The following is a 17,331-nucleotide window of genomic DNA, read 5'->3' on the forward strand; positions in this document are numbered from 1 at the left end:
CTCCCCCACGAGGACAGGCCCACAAGCCTGGGGTAAAGAGAGCATACCACAGAAATGGGGATGACAGGCCCTGCATCACGCGTCCAGCGCGTGCCCAGGCTGGGCCACAGGGAGGCTGCCTCCTCAGCGCTCCATCCAGCACTGGCCACAGCACTGGGCAGGCCTGGGGACCGCTCCCTCCCACCGCAGCCTTTTACTCACCTGGTCTCCCTGCCTCGACACCACTGTGCCCCCCGGAACATGGAGAAGTGTCACCCGGCCATCCAAGAGCGAGGGGTCCTAAAAACAGGAATGCAGGAATCAACACAAGGAGCGTGGACATGCGCTGAGGACCACCACCAAGCTGGACCCTGCACAGCCACCCATGCAGACTGAGGCCGTCGGCGCGGGACACCCAGTCAGGGGCCCCGGGGTCTTGTGAGCTCTACCTCCAGGAGCTCAAGCGGGCTCCCAGAGGAAATGGAGAAAAATGCCCTTGGGTCTCAGCGGTTGGGGGGGGCAGGGACCATTTGGGACACACCCCCCCCCCCAGAGCATTCTGTTCTCCACAGGCTTGCCCTCAGGGGAAACAATTTCAGCAGAGCCTAGCCTGCTGGTGTCCCTCGGGGCTTCGGTGACCAGAGGAAGGAGAGGCCGGGGTGAAACACAAGTACGATCGATCCTGACACACAGCCCTCGCTGAAGACAGACCAGCGCAGGGGTCATGGCGTGTCCCGCTCCCCACGCCTCACCGCCACGTCACTCCACATCTGTTGACTGCAGTGCCTTCTCTTTCTTTTCTCATCAATTTTAAGTTTAATATAACAAATGTTAAAAGCAGCAATTCAAAACCATGAATGTTTTCAAAGGCTCACGGGGTTATTACAAGGTCAGTTGGCAGTAATGCAGCTACTATCCGGCATGGATGAAATGCTGGGGTGTGGATGGAGTTAGGGTATGTTGACGTCCCACACCCAAGGGTATGCTGACGTCCCGAGGAAGACACCCCCCACCGTTCCCCCTCTTCAAGCCCAGAGCCTAGAGAGCCTGAGTGGGAGGTGCAGGTGCACCGAGGCAGGCCTTGCTCATCCTCTGCTTCCTCAGAGGCCTAGAAAGCAGGCCTGGGAGGTTGCTGTGCCCTCAGAGGTCAGGCAGGAGCCACAGACTGGATCCCAGGTTCCACACCCCTACTGGGCTGGGGCTGGCTTCTCCGCTCCCCTTCCATCTGGCCCCAGGTCGGGGCTTCTGTGGCAGCAGCCGTGGGGCTGAGAAAGAACTGGGCCCAACCCCAGCTGCTCCCTGCCTGGACCACGCTAGGGAAGCGGAGGGAGACCGCAGTTCCTCTGACCAGGGACGTCGTATCGCACTATCAAGAAACAGCCACGAGGTGCACAAAACACACACGGGCAGAAGCAGACGCAGACCGGCCAGGGGTGCTGGAATTTTCCGACCAGAATTTTAAACAACTGTGGTTAATATAGGCAAAGGGCTCTAGGATAAAATAGACAGCATGCAAGAACACACAGAGGTGGAAGTCCTGAGAACCACAGAGAAAAGCTGGAGATAAAGACAGGGTGGCAGAAATGAGCCCTCTGACGAGCTTGTTTGCAGACTGGACCCGCTGAGCAGAGTCTCGATGCTTGAGGACACAGCAACAGAAACCCTGAAATTGAAAAGCAAGCAAGCAAACAAAACTGATAAACAAAGAAGACGATACCCAAGGACTGTGCGACAATGATAAACGTGTAACATACATGTGACGGGAAGGCCAGGAGGACCCCAAGTTAATGGCCCAGGAATGTCAGAGAACACCGAGCAGGATAAACGCCAAAAACCCACACCCAGGTGTGTACAGCACCTTCAAACTACAGAAAGTCAAAGATAAAGATCCTGGAAGAAGCAGAGAGGAGAAACACCTGACCCAGAGAACAAAGATAAGAACGACATCAACTTCTTGGAAAGCACGTGAGCAAAAGGAAAAAGGCAAATATTTAAAATGTCGAGGAAAAAACACACCAACCTAGAATCCCGTACCCAGTGAAATCTTCCTTTAAAAGTGAGGGAGCAATGAAGATGTCTAACAAATGAGAACCAGAGACTTTGTTGCCAGCAGACCTGCCCCGAAAGGTGTTCCAAGGACTCGAGAGAGGAGGGGACCGAGGTCCGAGCCGCAGATCTCCACAAAGAGCCCAGGAGAATCCAGCGAAGGCAAAATCAACACTTTCATTGTCCTCCTTTTTTTTTAAAAGATTTTATTTATTTATTTGGCAGAGAGTGAGCACAGGCAGAGGGAGCAGCAGGAGAACCCACGTGCCCGTTTTTTTTTCAAGATTTTATTTTTATTTTATACCCAGCATGGGGTTTGAACTCACAACCCTGAGATTAAGAGTCACATGCTCCAGGTGCCTGGGGCGCTTAGTCAGTTAAGCATCCACCTTTGGCTCAGGTCACGATCTCGGGTCCCGGGCTTCAGTCCCGCATCGGGCTCCCTGCTCAGGGGGGAGTCTGCTTCTCCCTCGGCCCCTCCCTCCAACTCACACTCTCTCTCTCAAATAAAATATAATATCTTTAAAAAAAAAAATAAAGAGGGCGCCTGGGTGGCTCAGTTGGTTAAGCGACTGCCTTCGGCTCAGGTCATGCTCCTGGAGTCCAGGGATCGAGTCCCGCATCGGGCTCCCTGCTCAGCGGGGAGTCTGCTTCTCCCTCTGACCCTCCCCCCTCTCATGTGCTCTCTCTCTCTCTCATTCTTTCTCTCAAATAAATAAATAAAATCTTTAAAAAAATAAAAAATAAAAATAAATAAATAAATAAAAAGTCACACGCTCCCCGGGAAGAGCCAGCTGGAAGCGCCCCCCCGCCCCTGTTCTTAACTGATCCTCAATACAGCAGCAACGCTGCAGTCACGCTGCAGTGACCCAAGGGTGGCAGGTCCGGGTGGCGTGCTTCCAAGCTCTCACACTCTACAAGGCAGTACAGTGTTGAAGAGGAAGACTCCGTTTCCCTATGCACTGAATACGCCCGACCCCACGGGGTGGGCTTTCCCACGCCCGGCATGCCTCCGGCTCTCTGCGACACCTGCTGGGCAGCCTGCAAGTCAACTCAGTTTTGACCCCACAGGTTAGGGGCTCGGTCCCACCAGACTCCCCCCACTTCAGACGCCAGCCCCAAGGAGAGGGTCCCCAGGGTGCACACAACTTGCTGCACAAGGAACTGGCTATGAGTTGGAGGTTCCCACAACCCCTTCCTCGAGTTCGCAGAACTCTGGGAAACATGTATGCTCTGTCACTGGTGTGTTATAAAGGGCGTGAGTCAGGAAGAGCCCAGTGGAAGTGATGCATAGGGCCGGGTATGGGGGGGGAAGGTCACGGAGCCTCTGTGCCCTCTCTGGGTGCACCACCCTCCCCATGTGGGTGTGTTCACCCACCTGGAAGCTCTCTGAACCCCGTAGTGTAGGGATTTCTGTGGCGGCATCATCACGTAGGCGTGATGGATTACTAATTCAGTCTGCAGCCCCTCCCCTCTCTGGAGGATGGGGGTAGGGCTGAAAGGGCCCAGCTTCTGACTGTGGCTTCGTCTTTTCTGGTGACCGGCCCCATCCAGAGTCACCTCAGGAGCTGTCAGGAGCCACGGGCAGAGACCAAAACACATTATTTCTCATCATGTCAGTGTAATTTGAAAGTGAACTCGGGTTAGGTGTAAATGTATCTTGCAAATTTAGGACAACCACTAAAAAAAGTAAAAAAGGAATATAACAAACCAGCTAAAAAAGGAGAAAAAACAGATCATATAAAATGCCCAATCAAAATTAGAAAGAGCAGAAAAAGAGTGGTAGATGAAAGTAACAAAAAACAAGGGCAACAAATAGAAAACTGTAACCAATGTGGTAAAGAGTAACCCGATTCTATCAATAATCACTTAAACAACAATGGTCTGAATGCCCCAATTAAAGGACAAAGATCGTCAGACTGGCTACAACAAAGGCCTAGTCCATGAAGGAAAGAATTTATAAGCTGGAATTCATTAAAATAAACAAATTCTGCTCAGTAAAAGACACTGTCAAGAGAATAAAAAGACAAACCACAGATGGAAGAAAATATTTGCAGAAGACACATCTGATAAAGGACTGCTATCCAAAACAAACAACTTTTAAACTCAACAATAAGGACACAAACTACCCGGTTAACAAATGGGCGAAGACCTTAACAGATTCCTCACCAAAGACACACACACACACGAAAGCGTGCTCCATGTGATATGCTATCAGGGAAATGCACACTTAAACATTAACAATGACATACCACTGCACACCTACTGGAATGGACAAAATCCATTAACATACTGACAGCACCAAATGCTGGTGAGGATGTGGGGCAGCAGGAACCGTCACTCAAGGCTGGGGGACATGCAACAGGGTGCAGCCAGTCTGGAAACAATTTGGCAGTTTCTTGCAAAACTAAACCTACTTTTACCATAAAATACAGCCCTTGCACCTCTTACTATTTACCCAAATGAGTTGAAAATGTAGGCCCACACGGACATGTAGAGTAGCTTTATTTAAAGCTGCCAAAACCTAGACACAACCAAGATGTAAGTGAACGGATAAACCGTGGTTCCTTCCAGACAACAGAATGCTGTTCAGCGCTAAAAAGAAATGACCTCTCAGGCCATGAAAAGACATGAGGAACCTTAAGTGAAGGAGGCCACACACTGTATGATTCAACAACATGGTGGAAAAGGCAAAACTATGGAGACAGTAAAAAGGTGGGGGGCTGAGGGAGGGATGAACAGGTGCAGCAGGGGGTTTTTAGGGCAGTGAACCACTCTGTGTGAGGCTGTCCCCACTCGCCCACAGAGTACACACCACCGAGAGAGCCCTGAGGTAACGCTAAGGACTTTGGGGGCGATGACATGTCCGTGCAGGTTCTTCTACTGTACCAAACGCACCACTGGGCGGGGGCGTCAGTACTGGGAAAGGCTGTGCTGGGCAGGCGGAGGGGGGCAGCAGGTATACGGGAAATCTCTGTGTTCTTCTCAGTTCTGCTGTGAACCTAAAACGGCTCTAAAATATAGTCTGTTACAAAAATTGAGTAAGTAGTGAAAAAAGACATTTGTGATACAGCTGAGGAGACGTGCCAACTAGCAGCTGGGTGGACTGTGGTGCGAGGCCTTTCCCACCTGTGAGGATCACACACCACCGCTCAGTAGTGGCCACAGATAAAAAAAAAGTAGACATTCCAGATCTACAAAATGGAATAACCAAACTTGAGAACTCAACGCACAGGTTTACCAGATTAGACACTAAAAGCAGAATGTGAACTCTGATAAAAACGTGTATATCAAGTTCAAGGACTTACAGGAATATGGGAAATACAGACAAAAGGGGGAAGACAAGGCGCCTGGATGGCTCAGTCGTTAAGCGTCTGCCTTTGGCTCAGGTCGTGATCCCGGGGTCATGGGATCGAGCCCTACATCAGGCTCCCTGCTCAGCAGGAAGCCTGCTTCTCCCTCTCCCACTCCCCCTGCTTGTGTTCCCTCTCTCGCTGTGTCTCTCTCTGTCAGATAAATAAATAAAATCCTTAAAAAAAAACAAAACACCTTTTTGCACCAAAGATGTCTCAAGAATTCTTTCTTGGCCATTGGCTTCAAACCCTAATGACCTTCCTACATCAAAAACCACAATGAGATATCACCTCACATCTATCAGAATGGCTAGTATGGAAAAGACAAGAGGGGCTCAGTCAGGTAAGCGTCTGCCTTCGGCTCAGGTCATGGTCCCAGGGTCCTGGGATCGAGCCCCACATCGGGCTCCCTGCTCTGCGGGAAGCCTGCTTCTCCCTCTCCCACTCCCCCTGCTTGTGTTCCCTCTCTCGCTGTGTCTCTCTGTCAAATAAATAAAATCTTTAAAAAAAAAGGGTAAGACATAAAACATAAAGGAGAACACACATCCCACAGGAGCCTCTGAAGGAGAAGAGAGAAAATATGCAGAGGCAATATTTGAAGAGAAAATGCTGATAATTTTTCAAAAGGAATTCAGAGGTCCAGACTGAAGAAGCCCAAAGAATTTCATGTAAGATAAACAAAAAGAAATCCACGCCCAGTTCTGAAATTGCAGGAAAGCAAAGATGAGTGTCTTTTTTTTTTTCATTTTATTTATCTATTTGAGAGGGACAGTGAGCAAGAGCAGGGGGAGGGGCAGAGGGAGCAGTTGAGGCAGAGGGAGAAGCAGACTCCCCACTGAGCCGAAGGCAGACGCTTCACTGACTGAGCCACCCGGGTGCCCCAACAATGAAAATATCTTAAAAGCAGCAAGAGAAAAGTTATTTTCAAAGGAGGAAAGACCAGCACACGACTTTCTACAGTGACGCTGGGGCCGGGGACGGTACGCGGCTGCCAACATGTCACCTAGAGCTCACCTCAACCAACCGCCCTGCAAGCAGGGAGTCAGCCCACTGCAGCCTCTGTGCCGCTCAGGATGGGAGGCAGAGCCCGGCCAGAATGCTGCAGACACACAGCAACACAAGGTACAGTGGGAGGCTCTTGGCTTCTTTCCTCCTTCAGCCCCCAACTTTGGCCTGAAAGCTGACCCAGTCGGGATGCTATGCTGAGCCGTGGGCACATGTGACAAAAATGTCATGAAAAACACTCTTAGGACCAGAGGGCCAGGGAAGGCAGCTCCTGTGAGCAGGGCAGGTGTGGGAGGAAGCCTCCAGGAGGGCAGCCCCGTGGTAGAGCTATTCTGCTGTGCGTGCCCACCGAAAGCAGTGCAAGGAAACACAACAGAGGACCCCACAGACAGGTTTACGATGGGGGCAGGATGCTGGGCTAACCAGGAATCCATGAGCAAAAATATAATCAGTGCTTTCTTGCATCCTGCACAAAAATTAACTCCATCTCATTAAAACCTAAGAAAGGCAAAGCGATAAAACTTTCAAACAACAATATAGGAAACATCTTTATGAATCTGAAGTATGGAACTATTTCTTAAGCAAGGCATAAAAGCACTAACCATAAAGGAAAAGATTGGTAAGTTTACTGTGTTATAATGAAGAACTTGTGTCCACCAAACATACCATTCAGAAGGCAAAAAAGGCAAAAGCTAGAGCAGATCATGTGCAAAACCTATAATCAACAATGGACTTATTTAGAAAATATAAAGAAACCCTTAGAGTCAAAAAGGGAGACAGAACAATGGGCAGAAGTCTCAAACTGCTGCCTCCCAAGAGGCAGACAAAGTAGAAACGTGGAAGGCGCCCAGCCCTACTTGGAATCCAAAAAATGTGATTAAAACCAAAAGCTCTACTCAACACTGTGCCCGTATTTATCTGAAATGGAAAAGGCTGAAAACCCAGATCCTGTCATGCATGCAGGGCCAAGGAACCCCCGATCTAGGCGAGAGGTGACGCACAACCCCCGGGACACAGACATGTGCATGCATGTCCCTCCACAGCGTGGACACAGGATGGGCACGCACGGCGCATTCCTGTGCTGGCAGAGCCTTCAGGACTGGCGACCATGTGGGCAAGTCACAGGCACGATGCTGAGCAAGGAACAGCGGGCCCGAAGGACACACAGGATGAGTCCCACACAGAAAGTCCCCACGCAGGTGCAAGGCGGTGGTCTCCCTGGGGGCGAGGGGCTGCAGCCACGGAGGGCACACAACTGGTTTTGGGAGCAGCTAATAGTATGGTCCCTGGAATAGTGGTTCCATGGGCACCCACATTCTTCTGTAGACAAGGTATTCACAAGTCTTTAAAATGTGAGGGAGAGGGGCGCCTGCGTGGCTCAGTCGTTAAGCGTCTGCCTTCGGCTCAGGTCATGGTCCCAGGGTCCTGGGATCGAGTCCCACATCGGGCTCCCTGCTCAGCGGGGAGCCTGCCTCTCCCTCTGCCACTCCCCCTGCTTGTGTTCCCTCTCTCGCTGTCAAATAAATAAATAAAATCTTTAAAATAGATAAATACATAAACGAATGTGAGGGAAGAAGGGTCAAGAACAAACGGGCATGTGATGAAGACAGTCAGGAAAGCCAGTGCTTGTAACCCTTACAGGGCCTTCCTGGGTGGTGTCCAAAGCCTGCCAGAGCACCCAGGGTTCACAGCCCTGCCACCTCCAGGCATGCGGGGGGAGGGAGGGATGTGCTGGGAAGAAGGTGCCGGGGAGAGGGTCTGCGAAGCCACCAGCGCAAGGACACCATCCTGAGCACCCCAGAGGGAGCCCCGCCTCGGGCAGGGGCTTGTGGTGGCCCCGACCTGGGACACAATGCCCCAAAGGAGTGGGTCCTTAGCAGGACAGGCTGTGGGAGTATCACCGGCCTCTCCAGAGACCGCGCACATCTCCCAGCTCACCCCAGCCAGAGAGAGGCAGGAAGGAGGGCAGCCACTTACATCCAGCTTCATCAGGGTGAGCAGGTCCTTCTTGGCAGCCCTGAGGATGGCATCTGTCTTCCTGCTGGAGACAGTCTCATCTGAGTTAGTCTCTGCATACTGGAAGACTGCAGAGGGAGCGTCTGCAACAATCACGCTCTTCTTGGACTTGAGAAGAGCACAGGCAGATCAGAGGGACGTGGCAGGCGAAAGGCTCTCGCAGGGAGCACTAAGCCAGGGCAGGGCACAGCCTGAGAGAGCAGGGAGTGTGCCCACCTACCTTGCTGGCCACGGCGCTCCCAGGGTGTTCCTCGGCGTGGAGGAGGACCCTGGCACGGTCACATGCCATCCTCAGGTCTGAGGTGCTCCCTACAAATGGAGGGAAGACGCAGGACACTGTGCCAACCTGGCTGGACATGCGGGTCCAAACACATTCGCTGAGGGCTGGCTGAGCTCTCCCCCTGAAGGCGAAGCAGCACAGACCCTGGCAGGTGAGACTCGATCACTGGAGTGCAGCCACTGTGCTGTCATGCATGCCCTCTTGTGACCCACAACCAATTTTTATTTCTTAAATTAAAAAAGAATTGGGGCTCCTGGGGGGCTCAGTCGTTGAGCGTCTGCCTTCGGCTCAGGTCATGGTCCCAGGGTCCTGGGATCGAGTCCCACATCGGGCTCCCTGCTCGGCGGGAAGCCTGCTTCTCCCTCTGCCTCTGCCCCTCCCACTTATGCTCTCTCTCTTAAATAAACAAATCTTTAAAAAAAATAGTGTTAAAAATAAAACCGTGCCATGGTCCCTGTGATTAATCCACGCATATGGTAAAGGTTACACAATCCTATACGATGCTATTCTTATCGTCAGTTTACCCACGTCAGTTGACAAAACTTAAAATGCTGAGTCCCTCTGCTCTTTGCAGACACATGTCTCGTTAAGAGGGCATTATCTGCGGGGACCAGAGGGAAGATGGCAGTTGCTGCATATGTTTATGGAACAGGGTGATCCACAGTCAAACTTTATTACAGGTGGACCTGCTATTACTTTCCTTTATCTTCACTGAAGCTTTTTTTATTTGAAAAATTTGCTAAACACTTTTTTTTTTTAAATATAGCAGGTCAGCTGAATAGCCATATGGAAAAAAAGTGTATCGTGTCCAGTATGCACTTTAGACAAAAGAACCAATCCTAGAGGGATAAACATGAAAGGTAAAATGTTAAATCTTACAGGCAGATTTCCTAAACAGGACACAAAATGCATTAATTACAAAAGAAAAAAAATCAATAAATTGGACTCTTAAATTTAAAAACTTCTATTCATCAAAAGACACCATTAAGAGGGTGAAAAGAGTGAGCAGAAAATATCTTCAGTGCATATATCCCACAAAGGATTCATACAGAGAAGATCTAAAGAACTCCTATTAATCCATTAGGATGAATGAAGATCTAAGGGGAAAGCAGACAAAAGACCATGCAGCCCACTCCAATGGAGGTGGCAAGTCCTGGGGCTCAGGAGTAGTCAGGAAGACGGGGTGCGGCCACAGTGAGGCCTGCTGGGCCAGAGGAGCCGAGGCGAAGATGACAGGAAGCAGACAGCGGGCAGGGGCGGGGGTTCCTGGAAGACGGTGAAGCCCGTCAGCAGCACTAACACACGGGCCAAGAGCGCCTGAATGGGGCAGAGGACTGCATCGCTAGGAGCTCAATGCTGACAGCGACACGTGCTGGGGGTCCCATATTGGACAGTGCAGGCTTAGGAGGGCGGTAGAAGTACACGTCGGGACGGGCACCCAGAAAACCGTGCGCAGCATCTCCTGAGCCAACGGCGAGCACTCTATGACCCAGCAGTTCCAACGGGAACACATACACAACAGACACATAAGTGCAGTGTCTTCACACTCGCCACCCACCACCGAGCACAGGTGCTGCCGCCGCACACAACACGTACAGACCTCAGACACAAAGCCGAGTGGAAGCAACCAGACTCTGCACCAGCTCACGTTGCTGGAATTGAGGAGAGCAGGGAGCTCCGGCGGGACAGCTGGCAGAGCCCAACCTCTCTGCCGGCGGGTTTCTGCATCTGGGCACTGGCCTCACAGGCGAGTTCAGTTTATGAAAAATCATCACACTGCCCATTTACAATTTACACTTTCTGTATTCATATTATACAACCAAAAACAGTTAAGGAAAATTGAAAACAACCTGGTGTCCATGAAGAAAGAGGCAAATACCCCAACAGAACACAAAAGATGCCTAAAAAGTAGATCCAAGTAATGAAATATCCAGAACAGGCGAATCCAAGACACAGAAAGCAGGTCAGTGGGGGCTGGGGCCAGGGGTGATGGCTAATGGGGACGCGGTGTGTCTACTGGCTGACAAGATGTTCCGGATTAAATGGTAGTGATGGATACACAATTTTGCGAATACACTAATGAATTATACACTTTAAAAAGGTGAACTTAATGGTATGTGAATCACATCTCCAAAAAGCTATTACTAAAAAAAAAAGGAAAGAAAAAAAAATCCACATATATTCATAAACTTGACACCAAATGAAGACAGCACCAAAAAAGGCAACGGGAAAGGAAAGACTGTTTCGTGAATGGTGCTGTGTAAGTTATCACCACACGAAGTAAGAAAAGGCTGAATGTCTGACTTCGAACACACCCAAGCAGGAAGGGCAAACAAAGGGGAACCACTCGGCTCGCAGAAGAGGATCTGGGAGAACACGCTCACGACCCCCTGAATGAGGAAGGAAGAAGGAAGGCACCAAACACAGACCACAGGGTGTGCAACGGCTGGTTTTCCATGAAGGAGCATCACGGGTCCTGCTCCATGACAGTCCACAAGGCTGGGTCCTCTGACAGACGGAGACCAGAAAAAGGTGTCTGAACAAACACAGCTGATGAAGGGTCTCTAGCCAGAGCATGTGAAGAATTGATACAAATCAACAAAATAGATTCAGAAAACCCTGCAGAAAATGAGCAGAGAACATAAGCAGACAATTCTTTTTTTTTTTTTTTAATTTTAAGTAGGCTCCACACCACGTGGGGCTCAAACTCACAACCCTGAGATCAAAGAGTCACATGCTCTACCAACTGAGCCGGCCAGGTGCCCCTAAATAGACAATTCTTTAAAGGGTTTTTTTTTTTCAAGATTTATTTATTTGACAGAGAGACACAGCGAGAGAGGGAACACAAGCAGGGGGAGCGGGAGAGGGAGAAGCAGGCTTCCCGCCGAGCAGGGACCCCGATGCGGGGCTCGATCCCAGGACCCCGGGATCATGACCTGAGCCGAGGGCACAGCCTTCACCGACTGAGCCGCCCAGGTGCCCTGAGAACTCTGCTTTAATGAAAGCACATTCTGGTAGTAGCTCAGGGGCCAGAGGGCCTAGGAAACCCATTTCAGTGGAGGATGCCACATGGCAGTGTGCTGGTGAGCACAACCCAGCACAGGGGAGAAAGGATGGCACTGGAGGAGATGCTCCTGCAGCAGCCAGGTGCAGCCTTGGGGATGCGGACCCCTGGGACACAGAGGCGAGGCAGGGGTAAAATAGGGCAGTGTAGAGAGGAGCCCACGGGATGCTCAGGGCAGCAAGACACTTACCACTGCATCTAACAGAGCCAGAGTGTGGGCATAGGGTCCTCTGGGCCTGACAGCTTGCCCACCTGTAAATGCTCCAAGCTCAGGTGCCCAATGCCTTACCTGGTGGAGCGAAAGGGGCCTGGTCACCTGCCTGGGCCTTGCCGAACTCATCCGGGATCTCTTCGTGGACAGAAGGCAGCGGGAAGGACTGGCTCCTCTTCAGCACAGGCCCAGAGACTGCTGCACGGCTGCCCCCTCCATCTGCTGGGAGGGGACGGGTGGGAAGGAAGGCCTCTGTCCCCATGGTGGTGCACAGACCTCTTGTCTCAAGGCCCCCAGGCCACAACCTCAACACCTGCACCCAGCTGCCCAGGGCAGTGCCAACCTTGGACACGGGCCCTGCTCTGCCTCCCCCAGGTCTTCCTGAACTGACTTGCCCTTGCTGCCAGCCTCCTCCACAGGCTGAAGCCTCGCATGTCGCCCTCCCAGTGACTGTTTTAATCGAGGTGACCATCAAGCACACCTGGCATGAGCCTGGCACGCTTCCGTGCTCCCCTGGCCCCTCAGGTGAATGAACATAAAAGCCACCTTGCAGGAAGTACCCTGAGCTACGCAGCTTCATCTCACTAGCCTACCAGCCACTTGTTTATAAACACACAGGTGACCTATCCCGCATTTGTTAGCATGGCTGCGTGTTACACACTCACCCTGAAGGTGACTTGTAGCCAAGAAGCCTCAATGGACGGTTTCTCTCCCCAGATCTAGGACCCTCTCAAGAGCTCAGAGCAGCACGAAGCTTGGAATCTGCTCCCCGAATGGCTTTCCCCTGGAGCCTAGTCCTCCCAGAGAGGGGGTGACAGGAGGGGTGGCTGGGGTGGGAAGGAGGCCCGGACTCAGGCAGGAGGCCAGTTTGGGGGCAGTACCTGGGTCGCAGGACTCCTGGGGCCGCAGGGGTCTCTCAAGACGATCCTCAGAGACGCAGCACGCCTGCCTCCTGACCTTCCCAGCAGCCACACTGACCACAGACACCAGGGGAATGGCCTGGCTCTCCTGGGATGTGAGAAAGCAGCAGGTGTTCCAGGGGCACCCCTGGGCTGGTACTCCCAGCAGCCACACTTGGGAGAACAAGAGAAGTGGTGACCAGCGCAGAGACCAGCATGGGCTTAAGGCAACCAAAGCCCAGCTTGCTTTACCCTGCCAACCCTATCAAGTTTAAATGGTGGTCAACACTGTCAGAAACCTTAACGTTCTTCATTAAGAGAAAAGTAATGTAGGAAACAAAAGGACGTGCCCTAAAATACCAGTAAAGGAAGGTGATAAAACGTGAAACCCATCAGAACTAGGGAGAATCCCCAAGTGCAGTGCTGACCCCGGTAATGAGTGATCAGCATCCAGGCCCCCTCGAAGCAGGGCCCGCGAGGGTCTCCTCTACACCTACTGCTCACAGCAGCTCTGGGTGGAGCAAGCTGACCCCTCAGCCAGAGTGCCAGCAGGATGGACCCCCAAGGGACAGGAGGGGACTGCCTCTACCGGGCGGGCAGGCAGCTCTGCGGTGTGTGCCGGGTGAACAACAGGAAAGGGGCAGGCAAGCTTATGGAGCAAGGTGACTGAAGGGGCCACATTCAGGCCAAACTGCAGGCTCTCCTGGAATGGGCATCGGAGGAGTCGCATCCCCACCTCTCATGGGTGGGACAGTTTCTTAGCACAAGGCCTCAGGAGAATCAAGCTCATCCACCAGCACTGGCTTTAAGGCAGAGGAGTAAACGCGGCCCCACAAGCCCCTCTCAAAGCCCAGGGTCCCAGTGACATGGACAAGGGCAGGAGGCTGCACTTACCGGGTTGAAGAGCTCTGTGGTCAGGCCCAGGTAGTTGTGCAGAGCCAGAAAGGTGACCCTCTGCAGCCGCACCATGATGATCTGTGGGGGACAGCCAGCTGTGCCGGGCCCACTGCCCCCTGCAGAGCCCCCGAGCCCCGTCACAACACGAAGCCCCCAGTCCTGACAACTCACCGTGGTCACCTAAGATGTTAGTGTTTAGGGCATAAGGAAACTGCATTATTTGTGCAAGTTTTCAGTAAATCTAAGATTACTTCAAAACAAGAAGTTTAATAACAAAACAAGAACTCTCTGGGGGCTATAGTGGGAGTTCTGAAGACCTCTCTGAGGTCATGAACGTTAACTTTTACTGTAAAACATATACTACAAATCCCTCAGAAAACCACCTTAGTCCTTCCTGCACCCACTCTGGACACGCCTTCCTGGGTCTGCGACACTCAGGACCAACACAGCAGCCTGTGATAAACGCTCGGTGCCCCGGCCCCTGGGCCAGAAAGGGCTCCTGCAAACGGGACCCACCTGCACCACCCTCACCAGGGTTTCAGGATACTTCTCAAAAACTCCTTGAAAAGCCACCACTGGGAGCCGGAGGACGGTGGAAGGGATAGCAGCACGGGCAGACACGGTTTTGTATGGAGCGGTGTGGCCCTGCAAGGACAGCAAGGTCAGGCTGCTCCCAGCGTCCCCGTCTCCAGAAGGGACGAGACACCAGCACGTGGTTGTGCGTAGAAGCGCCCACCACAACCCCGCTGCACCTCGCCCCGCTCAAGAAGCACCTCCTAGGAGCCCGCAAAGCCTCTTTTCCAGCCAGGACACCACCCTCCGCTGTCACCGCCCTATCTGTCCACTGCTGCTTCCAGGCAGCCACCCAGGGTTCATCTGTCCTGATGGTTTTGCCTTCGGCAAAACATCACATAAATGGAATCACACAGGGCTGGCTCCCTTCTCCCTTCACTGAGACGGCAGCTTGAGGCCCGCCATGCTGTTCATGCACCAGCAGTTATGCTCTTGATGGCTGAGGAGGCTGTGTCAGCCGCTCAGCGGTTAAAGGGCACCTGGGTTGTTTCCAGTTTGGGGTAACTGTAAATAAAGCTGTCATAACTGTTCACGTACAGCTTCTGGGCCATTCAGTATATATGCATCTTTAACTTTCAGGAAACTACCATGCTGTCTCCACAGTGGCTGCACCATGTGGCCCACATGCACACCACGTCTGCACTGTCAGGGTTGAATGGTGAGGAACGTGGCCAGTCTTGGCCCCCGGTTCCTGAGGGGAGCCTCTCAACCTGTTAGCAATGTCTGTGTTCACAGGAACAGCGCTAGGAGTCTCAGGATGGGGCTGGCCACACCGGGAAGTCTGCCCACAGTGGGGGAGCTGGGGTATTCCCGACCTCCTGACCAAGCCCTGTGCGTCGGGAACCTGGGCGTGTGGTTCTCGAGATGTTCTAAGTGAGCTCTGGGACTCTGTTATATTTCTTCCCCTTTCTGCTCATTTCACATCCTTCACAGAAAGAAAACTGTCCCTGGGAGACCACAAACGGCACCACACGAAACAGGAGCACAGAGCAGTCGCCTGCCAGGAGCTAAAGGACAGAAAGTACAGGCCGGCTCTGGGGTTCCCTGCCCCTTTGTGAGGCCAAGGAGCCAGCACGCCCCCTCGTCGCTTATGCACTGCTCGGCCGCTCTGCGGAGAGCGGGCACCCCTTCTGCGGGCACACAGTGGGTATAGGGGGTATCTTCGATGTGGCCTCACCCAGTCTCCCACTCACAAGTCAGTCAAGCAGCTAAGAGATCGCAGGAGAGCCAAGGGAGGGCTGGCCCACAAACCCCATCAGATGGCAATTCTCATCCTTGTCCAAGAATCAGAGAGAAAAGCAGGTGTGTATGTTTGGGGGAAACGTGGGAAAAGGGAATGACAGTGTAGCCACTGTTGTTAAAGATGGCTCATGGGCTACTTATTTCCAAATTGACTTGTTTATTTAGAAAAACAACACCCTCAACCTCACCTAAAATCAAAAAGCTATGTGAACCACAGAGAGAGGCTGAATTGCTGACAGTGTGCACAAGACCCAGGTGTAGACCTGCAAGAAACCTTCACGCCTGCATGCCTTTCCAAACATTCCCAGCAGCAGAGGCATGACAAAAAACCAACTATACACAGGCTGAAGGTCAGTCGGCAGCCGGATGTACCAACAGTGGTGTGGATGACTGAACCAGGACACACCGTGCACGTGGGGGCCTGACGCTAATAACCCGCACAGGCCCAGCTGCGGAGGAACCACACACGGCAGAAAGCCACCACGCCATGCGCTGCAGAGGGTACAGCTGCCCTCTGAGGGAAGGAAGGGGACACTGGAAGGTGGGTTTACAGCTAGTCAGCTTGGCGATGGCTACAGGACCCGGGTGACAGCTCACTTGGTCGCTCACTATTATGCATTCCCGTATATCTGAAATATTTCCTAACATTTGTAAAAAAATTAAAGTAATAAGGGAAGGGGCAGTTGGAGTAAGGTGGTCAGAAGGTACAAAGTTCCAGTCAGAATATCAGGACGGCAAGTACCAGGGGTACAACGAGCAACCTGGGGCCCGTCGCTGCCGCAGGGCACACGGGAACGCTGCGAAGGGGGGTCCTAGGAGCGCATCACATCTCATTTAAACCTGTGTCTGAGATGATGGGTGTTAGCTGGACCTGTCGTGGCGATCGTTTCACAACAGAAGTAAACCAAAACATCCTGCTGCACACCACACACGCACAGTGACGTGTGCCAGTGATTTCTCAGTAAAATGGAAAAAAACTAAAAGAATCAAAATTGCCTAGGTATCAAAAGAATACGTTGTTAGTTCCGGAAAAAAAAATAATAAAGGCGACCTCCCATCAAAGATGGTAGTTTGAAGATGAGTGTGTATCTCCACCCACTAATCTCTGCTCTATTAAAAAGATACAAACCTCCAAGAATCAAGACAAAAGCTAAGAGCAGACGAGACATGTAAACAACATTTTGGAAGCTAGTGAAAAGTATGTGACAGAGTGGCAGCTAACAGAGCTGTCTGATGAAAGCTGAACCATTCTCTTTAAGGGTTACAGAGCCAAGATGGTGAAACCCATCCTCACGGGAGGGCCCGAGCCCCGCCTCGCCCTGCAACTGGCTGCTGGGGTCCTGCAGATGGTGAGCAGGCAGGTCAGAGCACCAGGACCTTCAGCATAGCCCAGGGCCGGGCACCATCTCACGCCTGCGCTGGAGGACAGTGTCCACCTGGATGGGACAACCCCACCCTGCTTCCCCGACTCCAAGCCAACTCCTCTATGGCAGGACATTGGCAGATTCCTCTCTGAGATTCAGCTTTTGAGAAAACCCCGCAGACGCTGACCTGCGGGTTCCCTGCCAGCCTTCCTGCAGTGAGCCCCAGGGGGACAAACCCTAAGCACACTGGGGCTCACAGACGGCTTCCAAGTAGCTCATGCTACTTTTCTTTTTATAATTAACCCATATATCCAGCACTCAAAAGAAGGTATAGGGCATTTCCAGCAACCCAGATTACCTTATGTCCCCACTGAGCCCAATCAACCTAGTCCTGACAGGTAA

At 52.1% G+C, this 17,331-nt stretch overlaps 1 protein-coding gene across 5 annotated transcripts in view; it reads right to left on the bottom strand.

The window, feature by feature from the left end:
• The window catches only part of PNPLA7 (patatin like domain 7, lysophospholipase), a 61,128-nt gene that overhangs the window by 31,013 nt on the left and 12,784 nt on the right, over positions 1 to 17,331 (bottom strand). For 4 of the 5 annotated variants that reach the window (XM_028094593.2, XM_028094590.2, XM_028094591.2 and 1 more), the window contains exons 10-16: positions 14,267 to 14,395; positions 13,748 to 13,828; positions 12,836 to 12,962; positions 12,033 to 12,176; positions 8,620 to 8,708; positions 8,361 to 8,507; positions 202 to 279 (exon numbers count right to left, since the gene is read on the bottom strand). In XM_028094593.2, the coding sequence (XP_027950394.1) occupies positions 202 to 279; positions 8,361 to 8,507; positions 8,620 to 8,708; positions 12,033 to 12,176; positions 12,836 to 12,962; positions 13,748 to 13,828; positions 14,267 to 14,395 (795 nt within the window). The remainder of the gene's footprint in view (positions 1 to 201; positions 280 to 8,360; positions 8,508 to 8,619; positions 8,709 to 12,032; positions 12,177 to 12,835; positions 12,963 to 13,747; positions 13,829 to 14,266; positions 14,396 to 17,331) is intronic. The other variant, XM_028094589.2, reaches the window with a different exon arrangement.

The sequence above is a fragment of the Eumetopias jubatus genome, unplaced genomic scaffold (assembly GCF_037043125.1).
Source record: "Eumetopias jubatus isolate StellerSeaLion01/CBP00866 unplaced genomic scaffold, mEumJub1_p1.0 scaffold_15, whole genome shotgun sequence".
Classification (NCBI taxonomy): Eukaryota; Metazoa; Chordata; class Mammalia; order Carnivora; family Otariidae; genus Eumetopias; species Eumetopias jubatus.